At 48.7% G+C, this 26,736-nt stretch overlaps 1 protein-coding gene across 3 annotated transcripts in view; it reads left to right on the top strand.

Annotated features, from left to right (window-relative positions):
- The window catches only part of SMOC2 (SPARC related modular calcium binding 2), a 220,804-nt gene that overhangs the window by 146,758 nt on the left and 47,310 nt on the right, over window positions 1–26,736 (top strand). For all 3 annotated transcript variants that reach the window (XM_045391759.3, XM_045391758.3, XM_074038982.1), the window contains 2 exons: window positions 4,807–4,993; window positions 16,188–16,270. In XM_045391759.3, coding sequence (XP_045247694.1) covers window positions 4,807–4,993; window positions 16,188–16,270 — 270 coding nt within the window. The remainder of the gene's footprint in view (window positions 1–4,806; window positions 4,994–16,187; window positions 16,271–26,736) is intronic.

The raw sequence follows: 26,736 nt of genomic DNA, 5'->3' as shown, positions 1-26,736 counted from the left end.
CTTGCCAAAAAACGTACATCTGCAGCATGCGATTTCTTGAAATATGGCCAAATATGGAGATTTCATTTTTAGAATGGATGTGATTTGTTCTTGCTTCCTATAAAAATGTTTCAGACATCGTCATATTGAATCAAGTAGACTTCATTTAATGAGGTAATTATGTAAGAGTTTTTTTTAATGTTCATAAATGTCTGGCAGCCGCTTATTATCATCTAAAAACTCTGCTTGGTTGTCAGATTATTTGAACAAACTGTCAGACACATTATAAGTCACAAGCATCTAATGCTAGTTTGGGAAATGAACTCATATTTTTTTAATAGACCTTCTACCAACTTTACAAAGGTAGCTTTCTACAAATTAAAAAAAAAGTTGTTACATGGTTATAAAACTTAAAATTTATAGAAGTAATTTGGAATGGGAATCATGTTTCTATAAAACCTAAAATTTATAGAAGTGAAATTGAAATCATATTTCTATAAAAGTTAGAGTTTATAGAAGTAAATTGGAATTGAAATTGTGTTTCTCTAAAACAACATTTATAGAAGTAAATTGGAATTGGAATCATGTTTCTAGCCTAATATTTAATGAGACAATATGGAGGAAGACTGTCTCCAATGTGCTAATTACTTTTCGGGAGTGTGTTCAGGATGAGGCCCACAGGTCTGCAGGCCAGGGATCTGAGCCTCAGACAGCAGTCAGGGCAGGGAGCACACAGGCAATGCTGGTGGAACTAGAAAAGCACAAACCACGCAATAGAACTAGCTATGAAAGAGAGCACCATGCAATCACATTTATACTACAGAATTATTACAGAACTTATACTGCAGAATTAATACATTTCCTTATGGGTTCTGAGTACCAACGGGGTGTCACTGACTGTGGCAACAGCAGAAACCTTCAGATTGAGGCAAAGTCAAAGCTTTGAGTGAGAATGAACTTAATACACTAAATTTAAAAATGTTGTAATTTGGGAGAATAATAAATTATACGTATTCTATGTTGTTCATATAATATATAATTAATATAATAATACTATAAGTAATATATATTATATATATGTATGTGTGTGTGCGTTAAAAGTCAGCCTCTTGAATGCCTTCATGTCGGAATTGCTTCTATTTGTGTTTTTTTCTTTCAGATTATTTTTTCTTTATACATTAACTCCTCAAAATTTATTATGTGAGAAAATGATGTAGTTAAGGGCCTTCTGAATAGGAAAAAAAAGTGACATATTTTCTTCTAATATATTAAAATGGAATATTGCAATAGGGACTTTGTAATCATTATTACTTTTTTTTCTGAATTATTTCCAGAATTTCTAGCTTTATTTTTCTCTATCCATGGTCATTTTTGGAAGCTTAGCCTACTCCATCTAGAATCAACCATAACTTAATAGTAATATGATTAGTTGAAAACTTTAACTTTGGTTCCCTGTCCCCACTTAACAGAGCCAAGTGTCTCCACATTCCCACCTCGGTGTAATGCACCCCGTGGTCCTGTGTGGTCCCGCCGGTGACTCCACCACGATCCTGGAAACAGCCTCTCCTTCCCTATTTCCCTGTCTCTACCCTTGCCATCCTGCTTCTCTCAGTCTTCAGATTCACTCAGTTCCCTTTTTCCTGCACCGTTAATGCTTCCCAAGGCCTCAAGGGCATTTTTCTAGAGGATCGCTGAGCTCCTCCTCCTTGGGCTCCTTCCTACAGTCACTGCCCCGTGCGCCTCCCAGGACGGAAATCTCCTGTGCTGTCCTGACACAGGACCTGTCATGTGCGCATTCACCCCTCCTGCCTCCCTCTACCGGCGCGATTAAGTCCTTTGTAGAATAAGGACTTGTTTCCTGCCAGAGAGAACCACCCCAGTCAGCTCTGCCTGCAGAACGCTGCATTCTGGGATGTCCCGGGGGGAGGTGACAGTCACACGTGGAAATTACGTTCTGTGGCCTTCTCTTCCCAAGGGCCGTCATCGGTTTGTTTAAAGATCTTCTGCCTCCGTTGTGGCCCTTACTAAAAGAAAATGGAATTGCATTTCTCCAATGAGTTTGAAGTTCCCTCATGGAGCCAGGTTTATCAGATAAAACTGCATGGGTTAACAGCCTTCATCAACCACGATGTTTATATAAACAAACACGAGGTTTCTTCTGACTCTGCTCTAATAGCTTTGATATTTTATATCATGCTCATCAAATTTTAAGAGGTTGACTTAATCCATCTTATTTTGCTTATGATAAGCTTTCAAATATCACATAAAATCCTCAAGAGAGATGTTTCAGGAATTTTCGAGAATGATTTCTATAGCTGCAGCATGTCCCTGGATAGAGCGCAGAAAGTTGTCTCCTGTCTGGATCATCACACCATAAATTCTGTGCACTAATAAAATTTCTGAAGAAGCGCCACGGCAGTGCTGAGTTTCCAGGGTGCTGCTGGAGGGGCATGAACAGGCGTCATGTGAACACCGCGGTGCTGAGTTTCCAGGGTGCTGCTGGAGAGGCACGAACAGGCGTCACGTGAACACGGTGGTGCTGAGTTTCCAGGGTGCTGCTGGAGAGGCGGTTCCCGCCATCCTCAGCGGCTGCTCTCTGGAGATGCAGTTCCATTGAGTGATGCACCATGTGCTCTGAGGATTTCTGCAAAGCAACAACCTCCAGAAACATTTAGCGCAACCCCTGCTGTTCTCAGTTTCTTCCATGACCTAAAATAACTTACTGAGCAATTCAGAGAGAAATGCAAATCATTGTCCTTTTTTTTCCTTACCAGTTTCCTTGTTATCGTTGGGGCAAAAGCCTCTTTACTATAACCCAGAGGTGGGTGTTATTGATTCACCTGTGCATTTGCTGAGCAAAACCTGGAGCCCACAAAAAAGTACAGAACTTATAAGACAGAATCATGAAACTTCAGTCATTGACAGATTTCTTTCTGCTTCTTCTCTTGTTCATTAAACGGATTTTGAGCACCTATTGTGAGATTTGAATGACCCGTGAGTTCTGAGCTTATTCAAAAAAATGTTGATCTGAGCAGACACGATGACTTCACTTTAATGTTTATCATCCTCTCTTTCAAGTGTCTGAATACAGCGTATGAGATCGCCAGGGGAGAGTGATTGTTAGTCACTTTGGAATAGAACTATAGGGGGGAGTCCAAAAGGTAACATTTGTTTTTACGTTCTTGCAGTGAAGACACAAAACGTATATGCTTTTACAAAATCTAATAGTAACATTTGGTAATATAGTCAGTAATGGACTAATCATAAAATTATGTATCTGATTATCCTCAGATGTTAAACAGAGTTGCTAGATATGCTAAAATCAGGGTGGTTTCCATTAATACCATCACAATTATTTATTATCTCAAAAGAAATGTATTGAGTGCCTGTTATAAGCCAGGCATCCTTTTAGCATTGGAAAAATAAAGCAATAGCTAACATTTGTGGAACTGTGTCAATATGGCACAATGCACCTATAATCGCTTTTAATCCCCAGAACAATCCTTCATGCTGGGCTGTGATATGGACTCACCACACCAGCTTTGGCGGTGCTGAGCAGCTCTTATCAGCTTCCTAATGTGTCCCACCTGTCTGATATCCCCTTTAGGGTCATAAAAGCCCTATAAACTGTACACTGTAGCTAATCAGCTTCAAAGCAGTCTTAAAGCACCATTTGTGGAAAATCACTTCCAGTAGGAGAGATTCGTGACGTCCCAGCCCGAGTTCCCTTCAGGCTGAGCAGAGGGGCTGCCCCTGCCACTCCACCTGCGTGTTCCTGCTGCAGCCACCAATAGGTCACATGGGCTTTCATTCCTAGATGCTACTGCTCTCACCCTAGTGAGGGCCAGTCAGGAAGGGGTTGCCAGCACGCACTCATTCTCAGGTATTCCTGGCTTAACTATTTCGGGCAGAAGATGGATGTCAGACATACATACCTAAACACAAGGAGAAACTGAGTTTATTAACCAAGAGAGACCACCCTTTGCACATGGCAATGTGAGGTCCTAGAATTTTTGTCATTGTTTTATTTGCATGTGAGTGAGTTCAGTATTCATGTAGCACAATGCCTGGTTCACAGGCTGAGTATGAATACCTCTCATTATTATTCTTTACCAGTTTTCAGTAACAAAGCTTGGTTTGGAAATAGTGCAGTGGAAATTTCCACGATCTGGGGCTGAACAACTTTTAGATAGCCTGCACCTGCTCTGCTTAGTCCTAAGTCAGACCTTGGGGAGGCCCCAGGTGAGAGAGTGGATTTTCTTCCAAGTCATCCTCTCGTTTGGGGCTTGGGGGGGGGGGCGATGAACCGCATGTTGAGAATGAGGGCAGAGGGATCACACAGGGAGCCTCGGAGTCTAAACACGACCTCGCCCTGGGGCCCGCTTTGAGGAGTCTCCAGCCTCAATGACAGGTGGCTCAGAGCAGGGAGCAGAGAAGAGTTCCAGCCACAGGGCTGGTTCTGCCTGGTCACATTCAGGAGTCCTGCGGGCGTCAGAACTGCTCGTGGATCCCCTCTCCCAGGCGACTGCCCATGCTGACTTGTGAGCTGTGCTGCCTGTTGAGCAGGAATGAGTCCATCGCTGTGGGGATGCTGTTGACAGTTCCGGGATCACAGCAGCACGCCAGGCTGCGGGAATTGGAGCTGCTTGAGCTTCCCCATGAGCTTCTGCCTCTCCCGCTGTGCACCCCACGCTGGCAGGCCCTCCTGCCCCCGGGGTGAAGGAGGACCACACCGTTCTTGGCAGTTCTCTGTGGCCTCCCAGGAGCTCTGCATGTGGGACGACGTCCCTGGATCCTGCTCACCTTTTGCCTCCTTCTTCCCCGCAGTGTCATCCTGTGACCAAGAGCACCAGTCTGCCCTGGAGGAAGCCAAGCAGCCCAAGAACGACAACGTGGTGATCCCTGAGTGTGCGCACGGCGGCCTCTACAAGCCAGTGCAGTGCCACCCCTCCACGGGGTACTGCTGGTGCGTCCTGGTGGACACCGGGCGCCCCATTCCCGGCACATCCACAAGGTAAATAGGCCGCACCCATCTCCATGACCATGGGAGGCTTTGGGGCGTGGAAGCCAGGAAAACAGAACCCTCACATCCCCGACGTGCATACACACTCACACACACACACACTCACACACACTCACACTCACACACGCACACTCACACACTCCCCCATACACACACACTCACTCACACACACACTCACACACACACACTCACACTCACGCACACTCACACACTACCCCCATACACACACTCACACACACCCACACTCACACATGCACACTCACACACGCACACTCACACGGACACACACACTCCCCCCCCCACACACCCCCACACTCACACACTCCCCCCATACACACTCAAACACACACACTCACACCCACTCATACAATCCCCCCACCCACACATGCACACGCACACTCACACACTCCCCCCACACACACACACTCACACTCACACCCACACTCATACAATCCCCCAAACACCCACACTCACATGCACACTCACACAGTCCCCCACACACACACACACTCACACCCACACTCATACAATCCCCCACCCAAACACGCACATGCACACTCACACACTCCCCACACACACACCAACACTCACACACACACTCATACAATCCCCCAAACACCCACACACATGCACACGTGCATGCACACTGCCCCCACACCCACACACACACACACCCACACACTCATACAACCCCAAACACGCACACTCTCACACACACACTCTCACACACACTCCCCCCACCCCCACACACACTCTCACACACACTCCCCCCACACACTCATACAATCCCCCAAACACCCACACTCACACACACACTCATGCCCACACACACACTTCCCCCCACACACACTCATACCCACACTCACATACTCCCCACACACACACTCTCACACACACACACTCACGTCCACACTCATACAATCCCCCAAACACCCACACTCACACACACTCATGCCCACACACACACACTTCCCCCACACACACTCCCCCACACACACACTCATACCATCCCCCAAACACCCACACTCACACACACACTCATGCCCACACACACACTTCCCCCCACACACACTCATACCCCACACACACACTCACACACACACACACTCACGTCCACACTCATACAATCCCCAAACACCCACACTCACACATGCACACACACACTCCCCCACCCCCACACACACTCACACACACTCCCCCCACACACTCGTACAATCCCCCAAACACCCACACTCACACATTCATACCCACACACAGCTTCCCTCCATACACTCGCCCCCCACACACTCATACCCACACTCACATACTCCTCCCACACCCACACACACTCACACACACAATCTTACACACACACCCACACTCATACAATTGCTCAAACACCCACACTCATACACACACTCACACATACACCCACACTCATACAATCCCCCAAACACCAACACTCACACACACACACATACACTCCCCCCACACATACAATCCCCCAAACACCCACACTCTCTCACACACACACTCATACCCACACTCACACACTTCGCCCCCACACACACACTCCCCCCACACTCATACACACACACTCATACCCACACTCACATACTCCCCACACTCACACACACACACACACTGTCTCACAAACTCACACCCACTCATACAATCCCCCAAACACCCACACTCACACACTAATACCCACACTCATACAATCTCCCAAACACCCACACTCACACACACTCACATACACTCCCCCCCATACACTCAATCCCCCAAACACCCACACGCACACACCCACACTCATAATCCCCCAAACATGCACACTCACACACTCACACACACTCATACCCACACTCACACACTTCCCCCCACACTCACACACTTCCCCCCACACTCACACGCACACTCCCCCCACACTCATACACACACTCATACCCACACACATACTCCCCCACACCCATACTCACACACTCATACACACTCACACCCACACTAACTCCCCCAACACACCCCCACACTCACACATATGCCCATTTGCACACTTCTCCCACACACACTGTCATGCACACTCACCCACACTCACACACTTCCCCCACACACCCACACTCACACACACACTCTCCCCACACACTCGCACAGTCTCTCCATCAGCTGTGGGTGTTGCATCTCCTCACCTGGGTGGTCTGGGGCTCCAAGTCTCGTTCACCCATCACAGGGCGATCCTCTGCTCTTGCGGCATGAGGTGCCTATAAAAACCAGTGGCTGGGCCTGGCACGGTGGCTCACGCCTGTAATCCCAGAACCGTGGGAGGCCGGGGCAGGTGGATTGCCTGAGGTCAAGAGTTCGAGACCAGCCTGGACAACATAGTGAAACTCCCATCACTAGTAAAAATACAAAACATTAGCCGGGCGTGGTGGCAAATGCCTGTAGTCCCAGCTACTCGGGAGGCTGAGGCAGGAGAATTGCTTGAACCCGGGAGGCGGAGCTTGCAGTGAGCTGAGATCCGCCATTGCACTCCAGCCTGGGCGACAGAGCGAAATTCCGCTTCAGCTGTTGGAGGAAACCGTTTCTTTCATGGCCTCCAAAACCGCCCGAGTGGCAGCTGGAGAGCAGCAGGGCCTTCGCCTTCACAGGCAGCCCCACTCCTCTGCCCCACTCAGAATCTGAAAAGTGGCTCTGGGGCCCAGTGCCAGGGTGGAAACGTGGACAGCATCAAATACCAGTGGCAACTTCCTTCTGCTCCTGGTTTTGGCAAAGGGAGCTCAGCATTTCATAAGCTGAAAGAACCGATTGTCGAAGATGGGTTTTTATGGTGCCTGGAATTTATCACTTTTAGAAAAAGTGAGACTGTGCTAAAGACAAGGGCAATGAAAGTTATTCGAGGGTCTGCAATACAAAAATAACTTGTTCACTCGAGTTTTGTGTGAGTTGGAGCAACGTGAGGGATTTCACTGTAGCACCCAAGAACAAGAGCTGTGTGTTCATGGAAATTGTATAACCGTGAGTAGAAATGGTTTTGCAGCTCTTTGTAACATGAATTTGACTTTGATTTTTCCTAGATTTGTATAAAAATAGTTTTAAAATCTATGAAAATACTATCTCTTAAATGTTATCAAATGTAGCCACTGATGTCACGTCTAATGCTTAGGCATGAGCATTTGGATGCTTCCTAAACTATTTTCCAAATTTGTCCTCAAGTGTCACCAGTAGACGTTTGTGGGGGAAACTGTGTAATTTCCAGGGGCTCAAGGGGACTAATGCCTGTTTCACCAAGATTGGGTTCACCTATCACCGTCTGGCCCGGTGGGAGTCCTGCTTTGGGGAGTGTGATGACGCCGGGGTGTGAGTGCCACCCCTTCCTAGCCAGCACTCCACTGTCCGGTCGCCCCGGCTGACCGTCTGCTCTTGACACCCCACTCAGCTGACACTGCACAGGGGTGCTGAGGCCAGCGGCTGAGGCTTGGCTTCTGCGGGGCTGATATGAGGGATTGGTTCAAACCCACGTGCTCTGCAGGACCTGAAGAGAACGTAAACCCGTGTGCTCTATGGGGCTTGAAGAGAACATAAACCTTTTCAAGGTTTTGGTATGAGAATTATATAATAATTCCTATATTATTTTCCAAATTTGTCATCAAGTGTCACCAGTAGACATTTGTAGGGGAAACTGGTTTCCAGGGGCTCATGCTGACTAATGCCTGTTTCACCAAGATTTTTTTAGTTTCTGTGCCTGGGTGTACAGGAGTACTGTTGTTTGAGAAACCTTTCTGGGAAGCAATGTTTCTGCGTCTCTTAGAGCTCTGGCTGGTTTACTGTGCATATAAGTTGGGGCAGCCCCAGCCCCCAGTGAGGCCCCTCTAACAGAGGTGGAGACCGTTGGCAGATGCTGTTTTACACACGCCAACGAAAATCTTTAAGCTGTCAAACCCAGAGCTCCTCAAACTGGCTCTGAAATTATGAGATCAGCATTTATAACATTGTCCCTGAAGAACCTGCCAACGTCCAATATTGTGATAGGCTAGGAACACAATAACCCCTCTCTTCCCGTCCATCGATGCTGGTTTCATTCCGCCTGGACTTCATCCTGCTTTCACGGTAGAAAGAAAAGTCTCTGGCTGTCCCATTCCCTATTTCTGCCTACAGAAGGGGGCAGCTCCGTCTTCTTGGAGTTTCAGAAAAAACTTGAAATTAAACAAATGGAGACAACTCCTTAGATTCGGCATGTGATTTTACCTTTATTATTTTCCATTCATTCATTCACCACAAATACTGATTGTCGACAACATTCAAACCCTCTTCCAGGGACTGAGGAAATAGCGTTGAATAAGAGAGGAGAAGCCCCACGTCTCCTGCGGTTTACACTCTGCCAGGGGGGCATCAGGCCCAGAACTGTTGTACCTGGCTGCCAACAGAAAGCCCCCAAATTTACCCAGTCTCCAAATGTACTTCTTACTCAACTCTGTAGAGACAGGAAGGTTCTGGACGGTTTCAGCAGTTCGAAGACGTAATTGTCAGACGTCGTCGTGGGTGAGGGGGCGGTAGTTGTTTTGGTCTGTTCTGCCGTCTTCCTCTTCCTGGGGTGCTTTGCGGCTTGTTCGTGTCATTGCTGTTGGGGCATCATATGTAGCAGCGATAATGTATTGTGGAGAAAGAAAGACTGTTTTTCTGTTTGTCAGCAGAGAAAACCCTTCCCCGCCCGCCTGCGGTGGTTTCGCCTCACCCTAATTGGCCAGAATATCACTGAACGCCCAGACCCAGACCTGCCTTGGGCTGGGGAGAAAAGGGGAAGGGACCTGTTGTGGTTCTTGTTTCAGCACCCAGGGCTGGACTAGGATTACCCTCTTGGCGCCCATGGCCACATGGAGCAGGGTCTGTGGCTAAGAAAGTCTTGCTTTTTTTTGTTACAAATGTGGAAGGGGGAGGCAGCCTGCAGGGTCTGGTTCCTTGTGCAAACAGTTAGACAGGTGGTAGACACAAAGATGGTAGAGGTGGTGGGGCAAGACCAGGGCTGGGCCCAGTGAGGGCAGGTCAGGGTGCCGGCACAGGCCTCTCTGAGGCTGAGATGCTGGAGGTAGTTGTAGCCACAGTGGGTGGAGAGGGTTGTTTCAGGCAGAGGGCAGGGAGTAGAGAGTCCTGGGAGAGATGAGTCTGGTGTGTTTGAATGGGGAGTGACAAGGTTTGGCTGTGTCCCCACCCAAATCTCATCTTGAATTGTAATTTCCATAATCCCCACGTGTCGAGGAAGGGACCTATGCTGTGGGAAATGATTGGATCATGCGGGTGGTTTCCCCCTTGCTGTTCTCATGGATCCGATGGTTTTATAAGTGTATGACATTTCCCCTACTTGCACTCATTCCATCCTGCCACCCTGTGAAGAGGTACCTGCTTCTCCTTTGCTTTCCTCCATGACTGTAAGTTTCCTGAGGCCTCCCAGCCATGCTGAACTGTGAGTCAACTAAACCTCTTTTCTTTAGAAATTACCCAGTCTCAGGTATTTCTTCACAGCAGCATGAGAACAGATTAATACTGGGGGTCTCATAGGGGAGGGGCGATGGGGAGCAGCTAGAGAGCTGGTGGAAGCCAGAGAACAGAGTGGGCCCACTCACCATGGGGCTGGAACACCTGTCACATCCCAGCTCCCCTGGGAAGCTGCTGGGACAGTTTAGCAGAGGAGTGATACAATCTCTCAACAATCCTGAAAAGCACTCACATTTATCCATTCACCTTTTATTCAATAAACATGTGAATGCCCTCAATGTTCCAGGCATCGTTCTGGGAGCTGGGGATATACCAGTGAACAAAACAGGCACAGTCCCTGCTTCCACGGAGCCTGCATGCTAATGGGAGGACGCAGATAATAAGCCAAACAAACACATCACACTTAACAGACATGAGTAAACATGTGGTATCATGTCAAATGCTCTGGAGGAAAAAAACCCAATAATCCACAAGAGGGACTTGGGATGGGGCACAGCTTGAAGGAAATGGCAGGGGCGACTCCCTGAAATGCTGACATCAGAGTCGAGACCTCAAGAAGTTGGTAGGGGAGCAAGGAAGCCTGCAGAAGGCCAGCCCAGTCAGAGATAGTGAATGCCACTGAGGGCCCAGCCCCAGAACCCAGTGCAGTTTTTATCAAAAGGTGTAGTGTATCGGTTAGAAAGCTTTTGGTTTCATGTAGTGAGATGAGAAACTGACAAATAAATATAAATGAGCAGAGACGGCGTGATCTCGCTGAGAGGCATAGCAGTGGAGCGGCCTCAGCTTCGGTTGAGGCTGTCACCTGGCAATGTTGCCGAGGACATTCCCTCTCCCAAATCTGCCCTGACACCCTCATTCTGTTTTCTTGGCCATGAGGCAGGTTCCCCTCTTGGTCACAGGATGGCTGCAACAGATCCGGACATCTCATCCAGATGCCACGGTGCTCAGAGGACACAGGAACCCATCTCTTTGTTTCTTTGGAGCCAAAAATACCTTCCCTAGAATTCTGCTAGCAAATTTAATTAATGGATCATTGGTCAGAATTAGATCATATGCCCATGGCTAAACCCACTGCTGGCAAGAAAAATTGAGTTGGTTTAAACTGGTTTAAGTTGATCACCTAGGGAGACATGGGTACTGGGCACCAGGCAAAATAGTCAATATTAGGCAGTATCTGATAAGCCACAGCCAGCTTCACTAGTCCTCATCTCCCAGTGATTCTGCCATTACTGAGTAGCCAGGTCCCATTTCTATTTAAACACCCTCTGTTCCATCAGTGCAATTTTCTTATTAATTTTCTGAAATAACAGTCCCAGGGAGATACTTTATAGTTTTGATTTATACCTGGGTTGGCAGTTAAAGTGTTTGTTTTCTTTAATCATCCTCTAAATTTCCTGACGGGGAAGAAACATTTAATAATCCAATAACAATAAGAAGCTATAAACACAAAATGCATCGTCCTTTATATGTGACCTCTCTTTTCCTCATGTCACCGTGCATGAGAATTAAAAGGCATTAGCTTTGTGGTGGACTCATCCCAAGGACCACAGACACATGCCACTCTGTCTAGACGAGCCGGGGGCAGGGGCAGCTTGCTCTGGTGCAGTTTCTAGTTGGAGCCATCACTTTGAAGGAGACATGAGGAGGGGCAGAGGCTTCAGCCCTTCCTAGTGCTCCTGACTTTTGTGTCAAAATTGGCATCTTGGTCATTGTTTGCAGATCCCAGAAGGAGGGGTCCAGGCACCTGTCATGAGTGCAGGTCCCCATGAATGGTAGAGTCCAGGTGGGAGCCAAGGGGCAAGTTTCCCCTGGGCCACTAACAGTAGTGGGGAGAGAGTGGGAAGGGGCTGTCGGACTGAGCTGAGTCAGGCCGATGGCCAGATTCTGCATTTGTGCCCAGAACAGAGAGGCTGATGAAGGCTTCGTCTGTCTGCCATCCATCCGCTGGCTGTTCCTACCTCACATCTGGGCAGCCTCTGTTCCCTGACCCCAGAGCATGTGTCTCAGTGAGGTATGTAGCCTCTGTTCTCCAACCCCAGCACGTGTCTCTCAGTGGGGTGAGCAGAGGGTCGTGTGGGCATAGGACTGCATTTCTCCCTGGCAGAGAGCCTGGTATCTGATGGGCAATGACAGAAGAGACATTTGTGTTTTTTCTTATACAAATAAGTTAAACTAAACCTATTGAAAAAGAATGGTGATGTAGGTCAAAGCTGAAATTAACGGACTTATTTCTCCTCTTTCTCCTGTCTTGAGAATGCCAATTCTTCAAGTCATGGGCATTTCACGCTACTCATTAAAAGAAGCAGAATACTGTCACTTAAATATATTTTTTTATATTAACATCAGTGATGAGATTTGCAACCTACCTCTAGCCCAAATTTGGAACAAAACCGAAATGCCCATCCAGGGTGGCGGGCTTCCAGATTGCTTTGGAGCTAGGAGATTCGGAATGAGGGTAAGAAATGATCTAGTCTCATGCTGCCCGTGTGAAGGATAAAAGTACTGATCCTGAAGGGCTTCAGGAGCACAACTCAGAGTTCATGTTAACACTTCCTTTTTCTAACGCTACAGAGCAGTCCAGGGCTCCAACCAGGTGTACCCTCCGATACTCTGAGAAGCAAGATGGCCCCTGAGGGCTGGGACTCTATCCTCAGAGTCTACGTCATCCATTCCGAGCTAGGACATTTGCCTGGCTTTTTGCAGCTCACCCTTCACAAGCCCTCGGGTAGGAAGGTGTCCATTCTAATGTAGGTCTCAGTTCAGCCCCCAAGACGCTGCCCCAGAGCTTGAAGTGAGGATCTTTCAGCCCTGAGAGCGCCCTAGTTCTACAGATTTAACATGCATGGGTAAAAATAAGAGCTTACTAATCCCTCAGGAAGCCAGCTTCTTGTACACATCATCTCTGCGTGAATGTTTTACTTTTCACCTGCCGGCCGCAGCAGCAGCTGCATTAGGAGATTCCTGGCTAGGTAACAGGTTCTTTACTGAGTTCACCTTTGTTGTAACCTCTTGGGGCTGACCCCCATCCCCACATCTTTTTTTTTTTTTTTTTTTTTGAGACGGAGTCTCGCTCTGTCGCCCAGGCTGGAGTGCAGTGGCGCCATCTCTGCTCACTGCAAGCTCCGCCTCCCGGGTTCACGCCATTCTCCTGCCTCAGCCTCCTGAGTTGCTGGGACTACAGGCTCCTGCCACCATGCCTGGCTAATTTTTTTTTTTTTGTATTTTTAGTAGAGATGGGGTTTCACGTGTTAGCCAGGATGGCTTTTGCTTAGAATGTGATAACTTAATTGTTTGCCAGAATGTGTCAGAGACTTTCATTTCAAAAACAACATTTTAAAAAGATAAATTAAGTTCGTGTGACTGGGGCGGCACGTTTTCTGGTATCAAAGAGGCTACTGGGGGCCAAAGGCGGCAGGAGTGTGAGGTTCCTGACTCTTATGACAGCTGGGTGGGGTCCTTTATCTGGGACTGCTGGACTCTCTGGGGCCTCTGTTAGAACACTTCACATATGTCCCTTTAGAGAGAAATTTCGTTTTATTTTCTATGACTAAAAAGCATGTAAGCAATGAAAAAAATAGAACCTAAAATGATCTCTGTGAGGTAAATAGGATCTTGTAGCCCTTTCTTTAAGAATGAAAAAGGAAACTAGGGCAGAGGGAGAGGATGAGAACCGGCAGAACTCTGGCCTCCTGACCACCTCAGGGCTGCGGACCGGCACCTTCCTCCCACACCCCTCCTGCCGGCCTCCTGCTTATCTTCCTCATTTTCCAAGGAGTCTTTCCGGAGCCCCAAGACTGCGCCTGTGCCCCATGACGGTGCCGGCGGACTCTGTGTCTCCCAGTGTGTCACTTGCCAGGGCCTGAGGAGGCCTCCACGAAGGATTCCACGTGCCTGACACGCATGGACGGGAGGGGCGCGGGCTGGGGAGCCGCCATCCAGCGTGAGGTCAGCTGAGTGGAGGGGAAGGGAGGAAGGTTGGTGTGGGCCGTCTGGGGTCCTGCGAGTCCACAGGAAGGGGCAGTGGGTGCGCTGACCCAGGAATCTCCCATCTCCCAGTAACGCACCTCCCCGGCTTCTCCTTCGTGCCGGTGAGAAGCTCCACTTCTTGGTGAAAGCCGCGGTGAAGGACTTCTGTGCAGAAGGTCGTCCTCCTTTGGGGTGGGGGCTCCGGGAGGCAGGTTCTCATGGTGGCCCGCGCTCTATTTAAATGTCCACCTCCTCCGCTGGATGAGGCTGGTGGTCTGCGTGAGACGGGTCCCCTTGCCTTACACCCAGGACAAGGATAAAACCTGAGCAAAGCAGGCCTTGGTCAAGCGCTGCTGAACGGCACACATATGTCAGTGTTTATGAGCTGTTTATCCGGATTTGGATCTGACACCCTTAGGGACAGGCGCCCTGGTTCCCACTGCAAATTCAATAGAACCACGGAGACACCTGCTCCCACGAGCCCTGCAGCCGCAGCAGCCAGGGCACCTGCCCTCTTGGATGTCAGCCCCACCTGTTCAGGACTTCACCTGCAGTTTGCCATTGATGCTAAGTGGGACCAGAGAGTCTTTTTTTTTTTTTTTTTTTTTTTTTTTTTTTTTTTTTTTAACACTGAGGGAAACTTGTAGCTTCATGAGGTGGATTGGAGATGAGTTGGCCTTTGGTGCTACAGGAATCTAAATCCTGAAGTCCTTTGTGTCCTTTCCTTGGGCAGGGTGGGGGTAGTGGTCACACCCTCTGTCCTCGTGCACACGCTCCTGCTCTGATGAAACAACTCAAGTGCTTGCTCCATACAGCCTTGCAGTAGGAGGAGGGGAGGTGTGGACGCTGCTCCATACAGCCTTGCAGTAGGAGGAGGGGAGGTGTGGACGCTGCTCCATACAGCCTTGCAGTAGGAGGAGGGGAGGTGTGGACGCTGCTCCATACAGCCTTGCAGTAGGAGGAGGGGAGGTGTGGACGCTGCTCCATACAGCCTTACAGTAGGAGGAGGGGAGGTGTGGACGCTGCTCCATACAGTCCTGCAGTAGGAGGAGGGGAGGTGTGGACACTGCAGTAGGAGGAGCGGAGGTGTGGACGCTGCAGTAGGAGGAGCGGAGGTGTGGACGCTGCTCCATACAGCCCTGCAGTAGGAGGAGGGGAGGTGTGGACGCTGCAGTAGGAGGGGAGGTGCGGACACTGCTCCATACAGCCCTGCAGTAGGAGGAGGGGAGGTGTGGACGCTGCTCCATACAGCCCTGCAGTAGGAGGAGGGGAGGTGTGGACGCTGCTCCATACAGCCCTGCAGTAGGAGGAGCAGAGGCGTGGGCGCTGCAGCAGGAGGAGCGGGGGCGTGGGCGCTGCAGTAGGAGGAGCGGAGGCGTGGGCGCTGCAGTAGGAGGAGCGGAGGCGTGGGCGCTGCAGTAGGAGGAGCGGAGGCGTGGGCGCTGCAGTAGGAGGAGCAGAGGTGTGGGCACTTGGCAGCTGCTAGATGAGATTCGTTTCAGAGACCGATGGAGAGACGGCCCTGCAGTGTGATTGAAGTCACAGTGTGCTTCTTCCTACTGACTGCAAGAATAGTTTTATCTGCCAAATGTCCACAAAGGTGACAGAAAGGAGTGAGGTCATGGGTGTGGCAGCATGAGAGCCGCAGGTCACGCTGTATGCTGGGGTAGGACACTGCAGAAATGGAAGACAAACCACAGCCCGTCTCAAGCCCATTGTTTTCTCTCTTCTTCCCCTGCCTTCCCCCTGCCCATAGGTATGAGCAGCCGAAATGTGACAACACGGCCAGGGCCCACCCAGCCAAAGCCCGGGACCTGTACAAGGGCCGCCAGCTACAAGGTGAGTAGCACCCACAAGTGTGGCCCGAATCCACAGGCTCCATCATGAAGTTTCTTGCAAATGTAGAATGAAAAAGAGTTTACCTGACCATTTCCCAGGCGGCCTGTCTGACTCTGGGGCCTCTTGCCTCCTTGCAGAGGGCGCTGAGTCCATGCAGGGAGGCAGGGAGACAGGGGTCCAGGAGCCACACTGGGAGCACCTGAGGGGCTCCTCCCTGCTGCTGTGTATGGAAGGTCAGACATGGAAGAGAAAGAAAGGACCCCTCACAAATCAGATCACACAGCACCCCAACATCTCCAGATGTTCCCGAACCCCACAGCCCAAAGAACCCTTTATTGATTCTACCTACGTTTCACTGTCATTTTCTGACATTCCTTTTGCATTGAATCAATAGTTCATGAAGCTAAAGTTTAGGTTTTAAGAAAACATGAGTTGAATGTATGTATTGAGTTTAATTACAAAGAAATATTGGAATGAAACAGAGGTGAATTAAAATTTACAATAATTGAAAAATGCGGTCAAAAAAAGTCATCATGGGGTGAATTTGATATCATTGAGAAGCTTCAGAGCTACTTGCCGTTTGTTTCATTTTGACCTTCTTTTCTCTGAATATCTCCAGATCGTGTATGTTTAACCAACGTCTCAGAGACATGAAAATCACACTACCGTGTACTTTGTTTAGAGTGCGTGCTTGATCTTGGTCTCTTGCAGAAACTGGATGAATTCCTGATTAGTAAATTTTTGTGGTTCCTGTATTGTTTGTACTGTCATTGATAGAAAGGGTTTTAAATTGTAAAAAGTAAAGATGTTCGGTTTGTAAATGAGGACAGAGGAGAGCAGAATATCCACAGTGTATACATTTTTCATTGCTACGTGTTCGTAGCGATTCCACAACATTAGTAACGAAAATGCTTGACACGGGGAAGCAGAGGGCGGAACGTGGTCCCGGGGACACGCAGCGCGGCTGTTCTGCCAGCTCTTGGTAAACACCGCGCTGTTGACTGACTTGGCTTGTTTGGAGCTGTCTTTGTCTTAGTTCTTCATGGTTTCCCAGCCGTGTACCTCCCCAGTGTCTTCCTTGTGAGGCAGGTTTGAGGAATCTGTTGGTTCTACTATTTTTTTTTTTTTTTAAATCAGAGTATGGTCCTTGTGTGAGCAATCAACTTGCTTTCTGTTGAACCAATCAGCTTCTTTCTGGATCTTGCAGGTGAGGGTGGGGGAAGAGAGCATGACGTGTGAACACGACACCCGTCCATGCACACGCCTAGTGAAGGGTGGTTTGCCTTTGACACCGTGTCTGCAGGCTATGCTCAGCTGCTGGCTGAATTCCATCCCCCTGATGGCTCTGTCAGGAGGGAGTTCTCCTCCTCCCTTATCTGGTGTAATCTCTTGTCTCTGAAGTCCGAGTTTAATATTGGTGGGCAAGATGTTTCCTTAAAAGACGTAATGAACTTCTCACGTGCTTGCTGCATGGAAAGCCCTCAACAAACATTTGCTGGTTTTGGTTGGTCTTGACCTTGTCACATAAACTTCAGTCTGTCTCTTGCCCCTAGGGTACTTCTTGAATGGTCCAAGACTCTTAACTTATGTTTTTTTTCTATAACACAAAGTTGCATGGCTTCTAAGCCAAGCTGCACTGTGGTCTTCACACATGCGGTACGAGTGCAATTTATGGAAGTCACGTTGTGCTTCTCATTGGTAAAAGGGACCACGACAGGGGATGGCTTCTGCTGCCCCTCAGGAGTGCACGTGGTAGGAAGACCTTTTCACGGTGGAATCGCATCTGTTACACTCCAGACCCAGACTACTGATGTAAAGATGACACAGTCGTTTGTCCAGTGAGAACAACTGGTTCCTGATATTGAGAAACATGGAATGATGTCATTGTCTTCTCTGAGTGTCACACGTGCCGTTCGGAGAGAGAGCATCCCACACTGTGAGGATGGGCACATTAGGGCTACAGAAACCATGCTCCTCTCTGCTAAGACGGGAGGAGAAGGATGGTTAGATGCTCACGACGAAGACGGCGTTTCCTTGCCTGCACCTCAAATGAAAACCAGGTTGCTGAGGCACCGAAGCCGCGTGACGCAGACTGTGCAAAGGTCAGCTTGTGCTGTTGCTGTGATGTTTGGGAGTGCGCTGTTCATGACCACTTAATTATTTTGATTATTTGGAGATAATTATCCTTATTAGGAAAAAACAAGTAGGTCTTAAAATAGCTCCAGGATAGAGGCTGTTCCTGGTAGAGAGGAGAAACCAATTTCCAAAATAACATGACAACATCTGAGTAGAAAGATCCTTCAAGTCCCATGTAGGCTAACATATTTTCTTCTTAAAAGGTACTGTTTTCTTTTGAAGTTGCTTTTCTAAGGTTTTGCCAATGGAGGTCCTTTATTTTCCATGTAAAGCTGATAATATTTTCACACAAAATTCACTTATGTGGGGTGAGCCGTGTATGTGTCACCAAATACTTATTCACATCTTATGTAGGACACTTAGCAGGTGTTTGGCAGCAAATGACCACTGAATCTTTGGAGGGCATCATTTTATTATGTGGCACAGGAGATCAAGGTCTGGCTTAAGAGGCTACATAGTGAGGACTGGGTCACCGTTTTGGCTTTTGAAGATTCTTTCATTGGTAGGTTTCCTCCTGGGACTATTGTGTCCTCTGTAGCAGAAATTCCAAAAAGAGACACAAAACCACACCTTCCTAACCACACCTTAAACTGCACCTTCTTAAACCACACCTTCCTACACCAGATCTTCTTAAACCAGACCTTTTTAAAAACCACACCTTCTTCTTGGACAAGTTCACCGACCTTTATCTAGCCCTGGCATCTCTGATCACACTCCGGTTGGTGTTTTAAATAATAAGGTTACTCTGTTTCTCCAGCCTCCACAGCCCCCTGACATCCTCCCAGGTCCTCTTGTGAGGCTGGAGAACCACACACTTGCATTGAGCTGTGGTTCCTGTGTTGGGGCCGTGGTGTGTCTCTTGGGCCCTGCCATGGCTCCCTTGTCCATGCCCCACCATGGCTCCTGTGTCCAGGACCCACTGTGGCTCCCGCGTCCGGCCGTGCTGTAGTTCCTGTGTCCAAGACCCACGGTGGCTCCCGTGTCAGGCCCAGCTGTGGCTCTCTTGTCAGGTCCTGCTGTGGCTCCCGTGTCTGGGCCCCACCGTGGCTCCCGTGTCTGAGCCTTGCAGGAATTCTTCCCTCTGCTTGAGCTGCATCTCTCTTAGCCCCTATGGCTCCCATGCATCCTTCAGGATGACTTCCTTGGGATGCCCAGGTGGCCGGCCACTCACATGCACCTGTCCAGCGTGTTCCCACCTGGTGGGGCACATTGTGTGGTGTGGGGGTGGACTTGCACGCTCTGCCCCGTGCCTCTCAGGGTCCCTGGGGAGGTAGAGACTGCATCTCTGTGTTCCCGGCATCTGCGAGGTGGGAACGAAGGATGTAGGTGGTTTTCTTTTCCTACGAGAAGACCTTTTTGGCTAATCTGTACTGAGTGATATTGGTAAGCTTTGACTTACTAGCCATGTGGTTTTGCTTATCTAGGGCCCTGCAGCACTGGTCTTGAATGGGCTTCCCAGTGTGGGGAGAGGATGACCTGAGCCTTTACTTGAAGAGTGTCACTGGGTTCGTGATCTCATCCGGGGAGAGGGTGACCCCAGCCTTTACTCAGACAGCAGTGCTGGGTTCGTGATCTCATCCGGGGAGAGGGTGACCCCAGTCTTTACTCAAACAGCAGCGCTGGGTTTGTGATCTCCATCTGGGGAGAGGGTGACCCCAGCCTTTACTCAAACAGCGGCGCTGGGTTCGTGATCTCCGTCAGTCCTCAGGGCCCCTCTTGCTGAGTGAGAGGGGAAAGAGCCAGCACAGCCCCTTGCTTGCTTTAGCTGCGGCGCCAGCTGCATTTGTGATTCAGGCTCGTAGGCCCTCGGTGTGGCAAGGCAAAAGGCCATTGGCATGACCTTCGCAGAGAGGAGATGCAGGCGAAAGACAGAGGCGCAGGGAGATGCACCTGTCCGGAGCAGAGCGGGCCGAGTCGCCGGTGGGTTCAGGGCAGGAGCATCTGCCGAGGGGAGTTGGCTCAAAAACTTACAATGGAGACTTTGATCTAAAGTGAAGTCAAAATAAGTGATTTCATGGCCTTCCTCTCACGTTTCCTGATCATGCAATTGTGTCTTTCACCCTCGGATGTGGTTTTTCCGGCTGACTCTCATTCTCAGGAGCAGTCTTAGTCGAATGAGCAGACTGGCTTTCCTGTGGGTGTTGCTTTGTTTCGGTCTACACTGGCGGGGAACACCCCCGTTTTCCTGATCATGACGAACTGCGCTGCGTGCAGTCTGATCTCACTCTCAGGCACTGTGGTCTAGGCTTCCCCGAAGGCAGCACAGGAGCTGGGCCCTGGGGGTCAGGAAGGTGCAGGGGAAGTCTGACGTCTTCTGGGAGCCATTCCTTCCTCCACCAGCTCAGGGGAAAACTGCACTGTCTTTCTGTGGGTGTCCTGGTGTTGGTGGTTCAGCAATGGCACCAGAGTGAGGACAGAGGGGGTGGCATGAGGAGCCCCTCAGGGAGCCTGGGCACCCTGGGCATGGCCCCTCTGTTACTGCCCTGTCGCCCAAGCCAGGGTCCTCTCCTGGGTCCCCAGAGCTTCTCCACCTGGCACGCAGTCTAGGAAATGGTCTTTATTTTGGTCAAACAGCCTCTCACCCAAGTGTCTCTGGAAGCTCTGTGGACCCAGCAGCCTTCATGAATGGTCAAGCCCTCTCCCTAAAGGGCACGGCACAGGGGCCGCTTCACATCTACAGCCAGGAGCGTCTCTTTTCTTGGGGCCACGAGCAATTGCCGGCGTAATTATAGTCTTTGACTCGTGTAGAAACCTTAGAGGCAGCCACTGGATTTTTCAAACAGATTTTAGCACTATTCTAATTTTTTTCAAGATTAATTATGGTTTTCTGAGAGAGCATATAATGATCCTTACCTCACCCTAAGTGGAGCTTAGGACATTTTCCAAAAGGTAATTAGACCAGGAGCAACACGTTCCTGCCAGGTATCATGTGACATGTAAGGACCTCGGTGTTTACCTTTTCTACAAAGCAGACAGAGCTGTCCAGGACCTCGCTTGGTGGCCTTTGAGAGCCTCGCAAAGGTGACATGAGGTGTCAATATTCTGCCCACTGAAAATGTCAACTTCTGTGATCTCTGCTGTCAGATCAAAACTGAATTTACAGACATGAGTCTTCTAAATTTTAGCTGAGCTAGGAACAAAACATAATACTGGAATCCTGGGAATGCGGGTAGCTTGGTGAGCTGTCTGCACTCTGTGTCCATACAGGCTCATGCCAGAACCAGCTGCTCAGGGCACAGGCTCAGATGCCCTGTGAGGCTGGGACGAGGACTAGGTGTTGAGGAGGCTGGGATGCGAGGCTGTCCGTGACAGAGGATTTTTAACCTGGCATTCTGCTTTTGAGAGCTGTCTGGTGGCATGATCCCTAAAGAATATCAACTCAGCCTCTTGGGTATGGATGGGGAGTCCCAGATACGGCAAGAGACCATTCCACACGGCACCACTTGGAAGAGAGAGCTGAATCTACATTATTTTATTTTTTGACCACTATATTTGAGGTCTAAATATGAAATTAAATTTGCAGATGAATAATATTAGTAACACTTCTGAAGAAAATCGCAGTTTTTAGGAAGCATAACAGTGAAATGGACCATTAAATCAGTTTTATTGAGGAAAGACTGCTGCAAATAAAAACTCAGAAGAATCACACATATAATTGCCATCCCAGAGGCTTCATGGGACAGGAACAGCAGGGACGAGGGGTGCTGAGGACTCAAGCGGTTGGGAAAAGGTGGTTTTCAAGAATCGGTGTCTGTGGGAACATCCTGAGATGCTGCTGCATGCGGGGGTGACGCAGGGAGCTCCTCCCCAGCAGCTGAGGGAGCCTGAGCAGGTGCAGGGGACACAGGTGAAGCAAGCCTTTCACTCAGCGCTTGCCTTTTCTCCTGGGAAAAAAAGGGGACAGGATGCACCCTGCAGAGGGCACATGAAAGATGAGAACTACGAAGGAGCGATATGGCTACTCTTGCAGCAAGGCCAGCAGAATTCTCAGTGGGGTTTTATTACAATATTTCCTTTAGCTGATATTTTGTCTCCATGTTTAAGAGTGAGGAGACATTGGAGAAGGCTTGGGGGAACGTGGGAATTCATCATTCTCAAAAAAACAAGAACAGGAGAAGAGAAATTAAATAAACAAAGGCTTTTTATTTTCCTCAACATGTAGAGGAAAGATTAACAAATGTCTAATTATGTACGGGAGAGTGCTGGGCGCTTTTTCTGTTTATTAATTGACACTTCGGCGGCTGGGTGTGAATAACCGAGTGGGCTGGCTCTTTCTCACCGATGCGGCTGGGCAGGGGCTTTTCTCACACACAAGGACGGGTCTCCCAGGCCCAGGGCACTACATTCGTGGACTCTGAAGACAGGACAGGAAACTGGAGCCATGGTTTCTCCCACGACCTTTCAAGCAAAAGTTTAGGACTCTGATGGGCCAGGGGCCCTCTGCTCTTGTCCCACACTCACATCCGCTTGGGCAAGTCCTGTCGCCGCTCCTAGCTCTCCCTCATCTCTCTGGCTGCCCCGCTGCTTCCTCCAGGTGAGTTTCCAAATAGACTGTAAGTAGATTCTGATCCCCATCCACGCAGCGAGAAGAGGTGTCTGGAAACCCCAGACCTGGCCTGTGTTGCTTCCGATTGTCAGGGTCTCCTTGCTCCAGATTAAATGTGAACTGCTTGTTGTGACCGATGGGACCCCTCCTGGCCTGACCGCGGTGCACTTTCTGTTTTCTTCTCTGTGCCATGCATGGGACTGTGTCTCGCCTGATTGGATGGCCTGCTTGGAGAGGTGGGGGATGTGTCCAGTACCTCGCTGAGGGGCCACGCCTTCAGCCCACAGGACACAGGTTGTTTCCCTGAGAGGCATGCTGACATGGATTGCCAAGTGTGTGGGGCCTGCCAGGGATAACATAATCTGAGATTGTTAATCCACCCATTTATTTCCCATCCAAGAAAACAGATCTATCCTATGGCGTATTATTAGCGCAAGGCCGGCTGCGTGGGAGTGGCCTGGAGCATTGCCCCGGGGCCCAGTGCTCCAACAGGACCCTCACTTTATTGTTGTGCTATCACCACCATCAACTAATTAATTTTTAAATGCGAGGGTCCCATGCTCCATTTCGCATTGGGCCCTACAAACCAGCTGGTCTGTATTAGTAACAACACACGGCTTGCAATTCATTGGGCATCCATTGGCAAAGAGCCAGTGTAGTGGCATGAAGAGGCGAGTTGAGGAGAGGCGAGTAGTGGCATTAAGAGGAGAGTTGGCCGGGTGTGGTGGCTCACACCTGTAATCCCAGCACTTTGGGAGGCTGAGACCGGCGGATCATGAGGTCAGGAGATCGAGACCATCCTGGCTAACACGGTGAAACCCCGTCTCTACTAAAACTACAAAAAGAAAAATTAGCCAGGCATGGTGGCGGGCACCTGTAGTGCCAGCTACACGGGAGGCTGAGGCAGGAGAATGGTGTGACCCTGGGGGGCGGAGCTGGCAGTGAGCAGAGATCGCACCCCTGCACTCCAGCCTGGGTGACAGAGCGAGTCTCCATCTCAAAAAGAAAAAGAGGAGAGTTGAGGAGAGGTTGTAAGAGTTAAGACAGGGCCAGGGAATGACGATGGAAGGGCTGGGAATGTCCCCCATGGGGTGAGCACAGATGCAGACAGGAAGACGGTGCTCTCAAGACGTCAGCAGCCCAGCTTAGGCGACGGGGAAGGTGCCGTCATCTCCTGCGGGGATTATGGGCTCTCGACACAGCAGGCACACGGGCATCCGGCCGGGGAGAGATAGCGATGGCAGAAAAGCTGGAGTGCCCTTCAACCACTACTCCATAGACTCCACTAGACTAGGAACCAATTTCTGAAATGTATGGGCTTCAATTTTATTTGTTTTTTTTTTCAACATAATAGGACAATAAATATCTTAATCTTAAAATACCCAGGAATTTGCTAGAATGTCAGAGAACCAAGTGTTAGATGACCTGACACAAAACGACCATCAGCATGGATCAGGGAACTTGAGTTCTGGGCAGCGCTGGTGACTGCAACATCACATTGTTGAATTATTTTAGAAGCAATGTGGCTGGTGTTCATATATGGTTTCCTTTAGAGCCAGATTTTTAAAGATAAAGTGCCATTTAAAAAATTCCCAAAGACAGCAGGGAGCATTCTGAACAACAACAGGACAGTCAGCTCTGGCCAGTTTGGCCTGCGTTACGTTGAAAGTTATGATTATGCAGAAGAGAGATGGAATAAAGTTTAGATTTACATTCATCCTGAGAAAGGCATCTGCCAGACAAATTAATAGCGTAAGCAATATTTCAGAAACACTTAAATAACTTTAGAACAAACTGGTCTCCAACACTATCAAATATATTAAATTGATTTCTAAACAATTGTTATTCTATTGCAAATAATTCCTAACTCTATTAAAGCAGTTTATCCTAAATGATTAACTACTTTAAAAGCCTTCCAAGTACGGTATACACTTGAGAATAACAAGTATGCTTTTAACTGGCCTACAGTGATTAGTTTAGACTTCCTTCCTATCTCATCTGAATTGATTGAGGCTCTACCGTAATCTAATTAAAACCTCCTATAATGCAAGGCTTACTTACTTCATGTTTGCCACTGACTCAGGCAGGAAACCACCATGGCATTCCTAAAAGGGCCTTTCTTTCTCTGAGACTGTGCGCTTCAGATGAGACCACAGTGAGGCCAGTCCGGACAGCGGGGCCTCTGCCTGGAATCAGAAGGTCTCCACAGCCAGCTGTCCCTTGTGTAGCTGGTGCCTGCCATGGTTAGAAAGCCTACAGCTTCAGTTTACATGCGCTGTGTCTTGCGGCCCTTTTACTCTACGTACCAGTCATGGTCACTGTGCTCCTGCAGGCTGTTGTCCAGCTCGCTCTCAAGGTTCCTGCCCATACGGGCTCTGTGCTCCCTGAGGTTGGTGGTCACCACCTTCAGGTCTTCAGATCCCCTGCACCAGGTTGCTCAGAAGGCATGAAACACACAGCTCTACCTGCATGTAATATTTGCCTGTGGTCTCTCCCCTCCACCAAACCAAGCAAGTCAGATGCCTTGAGCGTTCTTTAGCTATCTGTATTTCATCTCTTCACTGAGTCATGTTTTTTGTTTTCACTTGGAAGCGCTTATCTTCCTGATTCCCCTATGTCTTTAAACCCAAAGCTGGCAGAATACTAAGACTGCATAGTGCCTTCTCTGCTTTACCTTCTCATGAGAATTACAAATCCCTTTCTTTTCTGATTTTGAGAGCAAATATTTATTACATGCTTGTTACATAGGCGGCACCTGCCAATGTGCTGGGAGATGCAAGTCAATAGAGATCCAGCTCCTGTACTCTGGAGAGGAGACCTGGCTGTGAGGATTGCAGGTTTATGACCCTGGAATGAATGCTCTTGAACAAGAAAGCAACCTTATTTCAGTTTGAAATATTGGGAAAATGGAGACTGATATATACGAAAATTTTCCCTATGTCTAAAAAGATTATGGTAGAATTCTTGTAAACTCTTTTCCAGACTTGTGCCAATGTCAAGAACATTTCACCCTCATCCCAGATAGTGCCCTTGGAGTCAGGGAACCCTGGACAGTGTGGGCAGCATGGACACTGTGCAGAGTGAAGGAGTGAATGTGAAAAATCGCTTCTGCAGGATAATTAATTCCAAGGGGGATCAAGACAGGGAAAATCCAATTATCCAGGTTGGATATTGGCCAGAGCACTGCAGTTATTACTTCCAGAATAAAGGCAAGACTAATGGAAGTGGCCCAGCTGATAGGAGCAATTGAGTTATGTTCTTCCTGATAATTCCTTAAGAATTCAATTGGACAGATGAAGGCTGCAGTGCCCTGATGCATCAGCTGCATGTCAAACTACTTGGACACCTGGATAACCAACCAAGGTAGAAAACCTCTCAAAACCCTGCTTGTGATGAATAACCGCAGGCTATGGAAACCCCTATGATGTTTTCTCAGATAGCATGATTTACTTTTTTTCTTAGTTCTCTTCTAACTTGTCAAATTAAGGTCAATCTTTCAGAAACGTCAGAGGTTTCCCTCTCTGACAGAGAAGGATAAGTGGACTGCCTGTTAGTTGTTAATTAGCTTTCGGAAATTCCTGAGATACATTGTTCAAGTGTGAATTTCAGCAGACACACTTTAGTGTTTTGAGTTTCTGTCCTATTTAATGCATCTTTTCTCTGTGCTTTTCCTGATGTAATCAAGTTACTCAAAATGTATAATCCCCTTATTTCCGGAGGAGAATAGTATTAGATCCCAGTGTCAGATTTCTGATGTTAAAAGCGTCTCCTAAGGAACACACAT

This window comes from Macaca fascicularis, chromosome 4, assembly GCF_037993035.2.
Source record: "Macaca fascicularis isolate 582-1 chromosome 4, T2T-MFA8v1.1".
NCBI classification, from domain to species: Eukaryota; Metazoa; Chordata; class Mammalia; order Primates; family Cercopithecidae; genus Macaca; species Macaca fascicularis.
The sequence above is the reverse complement of the archived record's forward strand: the minus strand, read 5'-3'. Positions and strand labels throughout refer to the sequence as shown.